At 41.1% G+C, this 11727-nt stretch overlaps 1 protein-coding gene across 2 annotated transcripts; it reads right to left on the bottom strand.

The window, feature by feature from the left end:
- Positions 1-355: 355 nt before the first annotated feature.
- Positions 356-10893, bottom strand: LOC137282290 (glutamate receptor-like). Of its 2 annotated transcripts, XM_067814026.1 has the most exons (10): positions 10834-10893; positions 8109-8150; positions 7592-7646; positions 6597-6635; positions 5704-5904; positions 5031-5370; positions 3146-3371; positions 2372-2602; positions 1628-1931; positions 356-1366 (listed from the first exon to the last, which is right to left on the bottom strand). In XM_067814026.1, exons 3-10 carry the CDS (start codon positions 7640-7642, stop codon positions 1268-1270), a joined length of 1491 nt encoding a protein of 496 aa, XP_067670127.1. In that variant the 5' UTR covers positions 7643-7646; positions 8109-8150; positions 10834-10893; the 3' UTR covers positions 356-1267. The 2 variants fall into 2 exon arrangements, with proteins under 2 accessions (XP_067670127.1, XP_067670126.1); XM_067814025.1 differs by lacking the exons at positions 8109-8150; positions 10834-10893 and adding an exon at positions 8200-8405.
- Positions 10894-11727: the final 834 nt, after the last annotated feature.

The raw sequence follows: 11727 nt of genomic DNA, 5'->3' as shown, positions 1-11727 counted from the left end.
TTGAGAAGTGAAAAAGAGGACGAATTTCTGCAGTAGGAACTTTTCGGGTATATTCGTTTTGATATACAGTAATGAGATACACAAACCTCTGAAATAGTCGTATCAGGATCGGGTGGTCAGTTTCGCTGACTTGTCTGACACGTAGTATCGTATCCTAGTTGCCTAGAACAATGCTCTTGCTGTTGATCACTGTTTTGTTTTTGATTAGAATATGTAGACCGCTGTGGTATATGAGGAAATATTATTGAGTGTGATGTAAAGCTAAATTCACTCACTTACTCAAAGGATCAGTAGTTTTGTCAAATCGTTCATATGGTTAACCCCAGAAAAAACAATAAAAACATCGTCAATAGTGTTTCTTCTGTTTGTTTGATGCTTTAATTCAGTTTCATATCATTGACTACGATGATACGATACAATGAGTCTGCATTTCACATAACACTGTGATCTCAGTAGTCATGGCTACCTAAAACGATCGATAATCGAAAATATCGTCGATAGGAAAGATCATTTAAGATTAGCGAAATGAAACTTGTGTTAGCGATTAAAAGTTATAATTGTCTCTCCCAGTGTACAGATTTAGGTCTTTAATCATGATCTGCTTCTAGATAATGTTCAGAAAGTTGGGTTTTTTTATAATTCATGATATCCACTCAAAAGTGATGTGAAATGTATTCATTTGTTTTGACAATTTGTTCAAGGTGCCTCTCCGCTTTCCGTAGATAATCAATTAATATATACTCAACAATTATCGATCTCTATGATGTATGTAAATAACTAGCCTTGCTGAGTTCTAGAATAACGCTGTTGTTTCAATCAATACATAGGGTGTCACCTGGTTAGATCCTGGTTAGAATTGACCTTCAGTAATCCAATGTTTGTGTCGACTAAGAGGCGACCAATAGGATCAGGTGGTCAGTCTCGTTGTCTTGGCTGACACATGTCATCGTATCACAATAATGCGTAGATTGATGCTTATGTTTTCTATTGCTGGATTGTCTGGTCCAGACTCGATTACATACAGACCGTCGCCATGTAGCTGGAATATTGCTGAGTGCGGCGTATAAGTAAACTCACTCACTCAATATGGTTTCTCTGAACGTATAACCCTGCACATGTGTATTCCTATAATAAAACCATATATGATCTTTTTGGAAAGGTCAACCAGATATTGCACCCGCGTAAGGATGACGGAAACATCGTTGAGCATCTCCAGCACCAACGGCACTAAATGAATCAGAATATACAATATCTTCTTATAGCGCCATTACGAAAGCGAATCGTCATTCACAAGTTTGCTTGTGGAGACTCGGTTTACATTGTCCTTGCTGTCGTTTCTCATTGGCTGGTGTATGGAGAACTTGGCCTGAAACAGATATTTGCCACAACCGATTGATATTCAGTTAAAGATTAACGATTTCTGTTCGATAGATTCAGATCCATAGCCAGGATTACTGGTGGGAAAGTCAACTTTAGCAATAGCATTGCGGGATTACCAGAAATAGGCTCCAAACGGTGTACCCAAATTGGGATCGGACCCGTTCCTTTGGGCATGACAGGCTGCACCACCCTAAATTTAACAAAGTCACCATTTAAACCTTACGGAAAGTCAATTAATGCGTCTTACCGTCACATTACGTGACCTCGCGTACGTCACTTCCGCTCCCAAGATGAGCACTGTGACGGCAAGCCCAACGAATAAAGCAAGAAAGCCAGCAGCAAACGTTCTGAGTGTGACACTCTTCCGTGCAACGCCGCCTAACGGGAGACCAAACGTGTCAAGGACGGAGAGACCACCCAAGTAAACTTCCTGTTCTCGTTTCTCTTTGCACCCACTGTACATCCATTTGACCTTGACCTTGTAGAGAAACTCCTCTTCCCTCATCTCGAGAAGCTTGTGGTCGATCCGGTCGCAAAGGTCTCCTTCCCACCTGTGTTGATGAAAAGACTACATTAGTCTCCCCTGAAGCGACACAGACAGAATCAATTAAAATATGTTTTTTTTCCTTGTTTTTCGTTTGAGTGACTTTAGTTTTACGTGGCTCTCAGCAATATACCAGCTATAGTTCGACGGTCTGTAATCGATAACTGATCTTCAGTTACCCATACTTGTCGTAAGAGGCGACCAACAGGATCGGATGATCAGCCCCACTGAATTTGTTGACACATGCCATCATATCCCATTTGCGTTGATGGATGCTCATGCTGATGATCACAGGATTGCCTTGTCCAGACTCGGTTACTTACACAGCGTCTCCATATAGCTGGACTATTGCTGAGTCCCGCGTCAAGCCAAACTCACTTCACTCCTTCAGTTTAACAGAGGAGCGAAAGGTTCAGCTGTTGGTAGTGGGTGTGGAACAAGGTCTACCTGCATGCAAACCCATACGCTTGTTCGTCCAACTCGGTGCCAAGAACAACTAGATCGCATGGTTCCTTTTCGGCTTCGAACTCGGCTAAGGGTCCCTCCATGATGAAGGCAAACTTGCCATCCCCTTCTCTGAGTCTGTCCAGTCCCTGCTTGGTGCTGGTGATGAAGACACTTGGTCGGAAGTTGTTCATGGCTTGCCACATCCTCTTTACCATCGGCTGCTGGGAGTTCCTGATGACAAAAACATTATTATGATTCAGTGAGCGTGTGATTGGTTTGGTGAGTAGGGACACTTACAAATGTGACGATTGAATGCTTTCACCACAACGATATTGCCAGGTTGAGACTTCATCGTGCGATAAACCGCTTTTAACAACATTCGAGCAATATCACGGCGGTTTGAACCAGAAATGGACTTCACACATTGTGGGGAATCGAACCCGGGTTTGGCGATCGAACGCCTTAACCACTAGGCTACCCCACCGCCCGTGTGTCCAAAGAACGTATGAACTATACGCCACTGTTCTAAATACTGGTTGATATTTCAGTTGTTTTACGTCGCACGAAGCAGTATTCCAGCTATAGGCTGGCAGTCAGCCAATAACCTGGACCAGACAATCCAGTGACTAAGCGTCGATGTCTGGAATTAAGATGCGATGACATGAATCAACCAGGTCGGCGAGTCTGACCACCCGATCCGGTTAGTCGCCTCTTACGACAAGTTTGGGTAACTGAAGATCATTTTAACCTGGATCTTCAAGAGTGTCGACGTACTTGAAGTAATCGAGGGTGAGACTTGGCTTGTACACCCCATACTGGACCCTCGTCTGTCGGGACAGCTCGTCGAAGGAGCGGAAGGGGATGTCGTGGATGTCGGTGTCACGGGTGAGGAAGATGGCGGTGAGGCTGGCAGTGAAGCTGATGAGAGTGAGGATACAGAAAAGCCACCTGACAGAGGCAAGGAAGCGCCCAGATGGAGACCGGGGAGGACTGACATGATCTGCATGGGGAAAAGGTCAAAACAAATACAGGACAAATTCAGTTCCATGTTAGAGGCAGTTAATGCTCTGCTCAGTATCAAGTGCCTGGCATTGGGAAAGGATGTCTAGGCTAACAGGATCTAGGGTATGTTCAGTTCACAGTTTATGGCTTGATAAATGGTGCCGGCAATGGGCGTTTATCCACGAACAAGAACAGTCTGATAGATGAACAATGAGTTGCGGTTTATGGGTCCAGTTTCACAAAGCTCTTGTAGCCAAAAATCTCATAACTGTTCTCGTAGCATTCGTACCCAGTATTGTAACACTGACTATCGCGGTGATAGCTTTGTGAAACGGTCCTTGCAGCTGGCGGGAGCAGAGGTGGAAAGGTGCACATGACATTACCGGGTAGTTACTGACTGAATTATCGAAATGTGGCGTAGGCACTTATAGTTTGTGTGTTTCTCAGCGCCAAAAAAAACAAAAAAACAGTGGTCAGTCAGTCTTGATTGGGAAAGAAAGTCTCCACACAATCCTTTTAATTATCTAAAAATGTATGAAAATTTGTTCTAAACAAGCACCGAGGTCTGGAACAGGGCCCCGTTTGACAAAACTCTCGTAAGCCTAAGATCTCGTAACTTTCCTCGTAGCATTTGCACCTCCTATGTTACAGTATGCCAGGTACAAATGCTACGAGAAAAGTTACGAGATCTTAGGCTTACGAGAGTTTTGTGAAACGGTACCCAGGTGTGTTACTATTTTAGGGAGGGAATCCCTTCGCGTCACGTGATATAAAATGGCGCCGCTCATGCGATCGATCGACTGAGATGTTTGATGGCGTGAAAATATTTATTTTTGAATATTTTGATACCGAAACTAGGGCACACATGTAGGTATAAGTTCAAAGAAGCCACTCACATAACATTTTCGTGCGCAATAGTTGTAACGAGTGCGCGAAAGTGCGACAAAGGATTTCCACCATTGCGGCCTATGGAGGTGCGGCATAGCGTTCATGTAGTGAACGCTATGTACCTTAGCTACTAACATCACTGGTGGAAACATTACGTTTATATTTTCCGAAGGATAAAATGTCTCACAGTTCGACTCAAAATTTTACAGGGACTCGGTCATGTTTGCATAATTTACATTCCCACAATGCAATCGTGGAATGTCGCATGACTAGTCAGCTACAGCTGAATGTACTGATCTAAACTTTCACAGGTAGTAGAAATGAGACGGCCATATTGCCTTGTATGGTTTAAGGGAATCACGGGTGTACTTAAAATGATCTAGAGAAGATATTCAACCCGAACATAAACCGTGACCAAACTGTTCACCATGTGTCTTTCTAGTAACGTTGGTCTTAACGTTGGGGGCTGACACGTCAAAAGAACAGCGCGTCAGTTAGCCCCGTGCGAGGATTCATAATTTAGGTCACAGACACCGTCGTTTGTTTTCTGCCATAGATTAATCGCAATTAGGCTTAGAAATGATTAAATACGGCATCTTTGAAAAGCAATACAGTAGTAGAGCGAACTGTATTTCTTAAATATACATATGAAATTCTGCCCAAACATATTTGTAATGTCAACTTTCGGCACAGTTCGAGAGTTCCGCAAATTAAATGGGAGAATACCGGAATCACACGGAAACACCCGATAGCCATCGGGTATACTCACGCCGCTGGATGAGAATACAGCACACGGCGTATAGCAGCTTCCCACACAACACGCTGTTGCAGTCCACTTCATTGACTCTTTGTTCTGAATTGTCTTCAAGCGGGCTAAATTTAACAATGGCGTATGATACACAGCCAATCACAAGCCACATGACAACTATCACAACCCACAATCCCGCAGTGAATGGTGAAAGCAGGATGTACCAAGGCTCCTGATTGGATGACGGGTCGGGCGGCCGGTACAGAATGCGAAGGCCAGCTAACATGAACGGCTGCGTGAACTTCACAACCTGTGCTCTTTGAGAGTTGATGGTCAAATGCGACAAGGCAAGGTCAGATTGCTGAAAAAAATGACATTCATTTATTTATCATAATCACTATCAGACCAGGCCTGAATTGGTTCTAATTTAGGTGAAAGTATTGTTGCAAGATTTAAAATTGAAATTTTAGCAATAAGACTTCAATAGAAATTAATTTATAAAAAAAAATAAAATAAAGAGTAATAAAGATATGTGTGACATGAGTATTTTGTTCTAGGCTCTGCACCCACGTCGTGACTGTACAAATTATTTGCAGGAAGGTCCACACTGTGCGTGTGTGCGCTGCGTGCTAGTGCGTGCGTTATTCTATCGTAGTGCAGGCATTAACTTCAGCCAATCTCTCGCCTTTCTTACATTATTGATTAGCTCCGACACAAGTCCGTCCCATTTTCCTGGTTCTACCTCGTATCCAAATCTGCCGTCGTAGACCTCGTGTATGCTGTAGGTGAAGTTAAGGCGGCGGGCAAGTTCGTCTAGGATATCGACCAACATCCCTTCATACTTCTTGGGTTCGAACTGAGACTGAGAGGACTTCTCCATCACAAACGGCGGCTCCTAGAAAAGAAAACAAGTGTCCAAACTGACTTGACGACAGAATGGTATACTGATCTTCATTGTGAATCATTTCAAAGATTATTACCAAGTGTTTGAAAGTGTAGTAAGTTAGTCTTGACACATCTATGGTATTTCACAAGTATATTGACACTATATAAAGGAAAATTGGGATATACGGTAATTCTTGCTTCCTCAATTGACCCCAACTGGATTTACACCATCACTTCAGCCGCTGACGATTCAATTGTAGAATGCATTTTAAACAATATGTGAAAAACCTTAATACATTTGGTATGATTTAATGTTTTGGGTTTTTTTGGCCTTTCTGTTGATTGAGATTGTGGAGGTATTTGTATAATTCCAAAACAGTAAGGGATGTTCCATAGTACGAGCATACAAGTACACACACACGCGCGCGCACGCGCGCACACACACACACACACATATCATTACGTTAAAAAAACAATACATTACCTTACATATACAGATGCATACATATACACATACACACAGACACACACCGACACTCAGACAGACAGACATACACACGCACGTACGCACGCACGCACACACATACACACATACATACGTACGTACATACGGACACACACACACACACATACATACATACATACATACGTACATACATACAGACCCCCACCCCCCCACCCCCCACGTTCTTACTTACTTACCAGCAGAGTGACCACCTCGTGATGCTCACCACTGGCTCCCTGCGAAAAGCGTCATGATATAAGTCACCATATATCCATATATGCGTGAAGACTATTGTAGTCTGTTTACAGTGTAAACGTACCCTATGATGTACTTCACTTCCAACAAAAACGCAAATCGAATAGATTGAAATTAAGATTGCGATTCCTCATGATTTTACCTTACGTTTGTATCTCAGAATTTTATTCAACTTAGGATAAAAGGTGTTTAACAAACGGTCATGGTTTCAAATCGCCCTGTTGGATCGTATCTCACGAGGGAATGTAAAATATTACTCGTTCACTCTCGTGTTTTCGACAGATGAGTTAAACTACAAAGTTAGCAACCATCCTTACATACTCTGCTTATGATATGGCTCCACTGTACAGGAGTTATGTTTAGCAACAGCTGAACCTACGGCATCAGTGGTCCAGAAGACGGTCCAGTCCTGATCGGAGCTCAAAGTAAAAACCCTGACATTACTCCACCGGATTGGGACGGTTTGTTGTTTAACGTCGCCCTCAAAATTAAATATTGGTGGCGATCTGTCGGTAATTGAGTCTGGACCAGACAATCAAGTGACTAACACCATGAATATTGACCTGCGCAATTGAGACACGATGACATGTGTCAACCAAGTCAGTGAGCAAGACCACCCGATCCGGTTAGTCGCGTGTTACAAGCATGGGTTGTTGAAGATCAGTACTAAGCCGGATGTTCACGTGCGTTTAACAGTGTCAGTAAACTACGCAAGTATGATATACAAAAAAACCCGAGTAAACCTGAGGAACGGATCCCGTTAGTCTTCTCTCAGTCTAAACGAAAGACGACCGATTCCTAGATCGGTCTCTCAGTCCAAGCAGGTTATCAGAATGGCGTAAGTTATTTTTCCGTCCAGATTCATATTTATCTCCTGTACATATACAAGTATCAGTTATGCACATGGTCATTCCATAAAGTTTTTTTTTCTACTTACGTTTTGAGTGAAACTTGTGAAAATAATGAAGCATATGCAAAACAGCGACATGTTTCTGAAAGGCAAACACAGAAATGATGTGATCGTGGCTCACAACGACTACATACAGCTACATACTGATATTGTACCGACAGCGGTTAATTGATATTGAGACCATTCTGGTAATGCTGTTTTTCCAATTGGAATTGTGTTAATAATGTATCCTTGCCACTTGGCACAGACGGTGTATGAATGCATCCATGTGTTATCACTTGTCACCAAACATATTCCTCGTCCAAAACATCAGAACAAAACATTATCGATGTATAATTGAACTTTTGTATCGATAAGATGAACAATTCACCACCTGTTGGCAAAAACGAGATTTGGGGACAGAAACCACACATGAGAAATGAATTGAACAAAATACATTTGTTGTAAACACACATATAATATTGGCCGGAATGAGATAAAACATTATTAACATAAAAACAATAAATAAAATAAACAAACAAGACACTACTTATTTGGTACATACATACGCAGCTGGCCCGTGTCGTGCTATGAGTTCAAATTGTTTCTGTACAAACAAAAAACATATGTATTTACATTTTGTATAGTGTACAGACCTGTACGAAGCAATAGTCCAGAGGTGGTCTATAGATAATCAACCCTGGGCCGAAGATTCTTCATTAGACACGTACAGTAAATCACCACATTCGCCTATGCAGTTAAGCTGGTGCCTTTCACTCAACAACATTTGCAGAAATATGACTGTCTGTGAGTCAGTTTAGTTTAACGCCGTGCTTAGCAATGTTCCATATTTATGATAGTTGAACATAAGGATTGTTGAATTTTAATTTTAAAAATGACAGTGACAACACCGCCATTCAGTAGGTTAATGTCAACTCAGACATTTAGACAGAAAAACAGATTCTGGTCGATGTGAAATGTCGAATGGCAGGGAGCGGTCAGTACGGTTCATTGTTCTCATGTCGTTCTCGTGACATATTGTCAAACTCGTTTTTCAATGTATTGTTGTTGTAGCACCACAATTGTACAGCTATCAATGTGACAGAAATGTGTAAAACTATATACCATCAATGTAAAGTCGTAGACGATGAGAGCTCTACTCTCTTTGCAGTGAAAAGGTACCGTTGAACTTCAAATATGAAATTAAACAAAACATTTTTTCGAATAAAGTGAAATTAAGGTTGCGAACCTTGCCAGTTGAACATATAAACCTTACAATTTTAATCAACTTGGGATAAAGGTTGATTAACAAAAGACTACAATTTCAAATCTCTTTAATTTTTTATCACAGGGGGGTATGCACATTGGATGAAACACCGAGAACAAGTAGGATTGGTGTAAGCTAACGCTCATCACGTATCGCACGTGCAATTGTTTCACTGTTCCAACTACTGCGCTTACCCCTTGTAATACAAACCAATAATGATGATTTGAACATGGGGGCAACATCTGTTTTGGGGGCCTACTATAGTGCCTAAATATATAGTGTTAAATCACTGTCGGAAATAAAAAACCGAACTGTTTTACGCTGTTACTATATATTCTTAATATTTACACAATTACAAATAGCATATGTCATAATAACCCACATCGGCCTAACTTGGCGTTTATCGGGATGCGTAATATGATATGAAGAGCAGAAAAGCATGTTTACTCATAACATTGGACCACACATAAAAAAAATACGATTAGCTGTTGAAAACAATAGATCACACTAGATGACAATTAGGTCGCCCCAACAGGTTTGACGACCGACCGTCGAATCACCTCACACGAAATGCATGTGCTCATTACAGGTACAAAGGGTCATCTCAAAGATGTATTATGCTTTTTCGTGTGGGTTGAATATGTCTTCTCTATTGATTAACATTTTAGGTGTCGTTCTTCCGTAACATTTAAGTAACGTTTATCAGTATTGCAGTTATTTTGTACGTCAGAAACCGTTTATATTGAAGCTAAGTCTAATTTCGAAATGGGTATTTGAAAAGTGTCCTTTGTAATACAATTTTATCGCACACAAAGTTGCATAAAGCAATGATCTGATCCCAATAAGTCGCTCTGGACTAAGGAAAAACCGATATGCTAGTTTTGGTATTAATCTCTCCCCAGCAAAGATCTTTTGGGCGTTTAGTTACAGACCTTACCACCGAGACTGTAGTTGGACAGAACATACTTTAACGTAAATTGTTGACATAAATGTGAAAAAAACCCAGAGTTCTTTTTTTCTATTTCTGACTTAAATGTTCTTTATCGTTTTGATTGGTTTCGTCTTTTTTTTCTTTTTACGGCCGCTATATGGCAGTTTGTAAATAATCGTGTCTAGGCCAAACAAGACAGTGATCAACAGCATGAACATATACACACATCTGGGATACCATGACATGCTTGTAAGAGGCGGTTATCGAGACAAGGTGGTCAGGTTCGCTGATCTGATGATCAACATCATGAGCATCGATCTGCGCAGTTGGGATACGATGACATGTATTCACCAAGTCATTGTTCCTGACCAACCGATTACGACAAACAAGGGTTGCTAGAGACCACGTTTTTTCATGGTTTAGCAAGGATATAGAAGGATAAGGACAAATTATATATGGTCGTCAACATTAACGCGTTACAAGTTAGGATAATGATTATCGCTACGTGCAGCCTCCGATCAGTTACCAAACCGGCAGCAATGAGGTACGATCACATAAATCATGCAGCTTCGGTCAGCAGTGAGCGAGTGAGTGTAGTTTTACGCCACAATTAACAATATTCTAGTTATGTGGCGGCGGTCTGTAAATAATCGAGTCTGGACCAGACAATCCAGTGGTCAAAGCATGAGCATCAATCTGCGCAACTGGGAATCGATGACATGTATCAACCATGTCATCGAGCCTGACCACCCGATCCTGTCAGTCGCCTTTTACTACAAGCATAGTTGCTGAAGACCTATTCTATCCCGGATATTCCCAGGTCTGATGGGGCAGTGGAGTAGAGTAGTGACCCGGCTTCGATTCCTAACAAGGTTACAATATGTGGAGTCCATTTCTGGTGTACAGTGAACTTTGGAGTTAAATATTACCCAATGGATTTAGTTGCCTCTTACGACAAACCACTTTTTAAAGAATTAATTTTCATTTGACTGAACCCTATTTTAAAGAAAAACAAAAACAACACTTGCTACCTGAGTATTTCGTGGAACTACAACATATTCACATTACCATGAAATAAAGAAATTTACTTACTCGATCTGTTGACTACTGTCCAGCTATTATGGAAGCATATTTACAGCAAACTGGTGTGATCCATTTTTGTCGTGAGAGGGGTGTAAGGATGTCTCGATAAGCAGCAACGTTGTGGGACGGTGGGAAAATAGGCAAATGAATGAGTGAGTATGGTTTTACGCCGCTATCGCGTTAATCCAGCAATATCACAATACAATGAATTCCGTTTTTAATTGAGTAGTGAGTTTAGTTTCATATAGCTTTCAGAAATATCCCACCGATATGATGTCGGAGAACGCACTAAATAGTCATCACATATTGTACCCATTTGGGGAATCGAACCCGGGTTCGATGGGTATAGTTTACTCACACAATACACAAAGTTGGGTTTCTATTCATGGGATACTTCTAAATCATGTTCATTATCGATCGATATTTAACCAACGAGTGTCGATCTTCATGAACCATATCGATATCCAGCCTACAAGCAAAGCCCATTTTGCTCTACCCATAAATTCTGCAGTGACTGTATATATTAAGCTGCAAAACGCAGATAACGCACATTGCACAGATGGGTTTAAGTGATGCTTAACAAAACGTAAATAATTACAAATAATGCACGTGCCATTTATCTTCTTCGTTGTTACACCCACATCTGCATTTCCAAACCGGAAATGTGAAATTGAATTAATTACGTCTTCCAGCTCGTTACACATATTGATAAATATTAATAAATGATATATATATTGATATATATTTGTGTGTGTATGTGTATGTATGTGTGTGTGTGTGTGTGAGAGAGAGAGAGAGAGAGAGAGAGAGAGAGAGAGTTTATTCGCATGTCCTCATGGCCCAGAGTAAAAAGAAATACATTTTTTGTTTGTTTGTTTGTGCTCTTTCAATACATATACATAC

This window comes from Haliotis asinina, chromosome 4, assembly GCF_037392515.1.
Source record: "Haliotis asinina isolate JCU_RB_2024 chromosome 4, JCU_Hal_asi_v2, whole genome shotgun sequence".
In the NCBI taxonomy this organism is placed as follows: Eukaryota; Metazoa; Mollusca; class Gastropoda; order Lepetellida; family Haliotidae; genus Haliotis; species Haliotis asinina.
This window is presented reverse-complemented; position numbering and strand designations above follow the sequence as displayed.

Excerpts from the sequence above, each read along its gene's own strand:
- LOC137282290 (XM_067814026.1), bottom strand. The coding sequence starts at position 7,642 with ATGTCGCTGTTTTGCATATGCTTCATTATTTTCACAAGTTTCACTCAA. Across the intron at positions 5,905-6,596 it reads ACGAGGTGGTCACTCTGCTG|GAGCCGCCGTTTGTGATGGA; the intron begins GTAAGTAAGTAA and ends TTTCTTTTCTAG. Across the intron at positions 1,932-2,371 it reads GCGTATGGGTTTGCATGCAG|GTGGGAAGGAGACCTTTGCG; the intron begins GTAGACCTTGTT and ends TCATCAACACAG.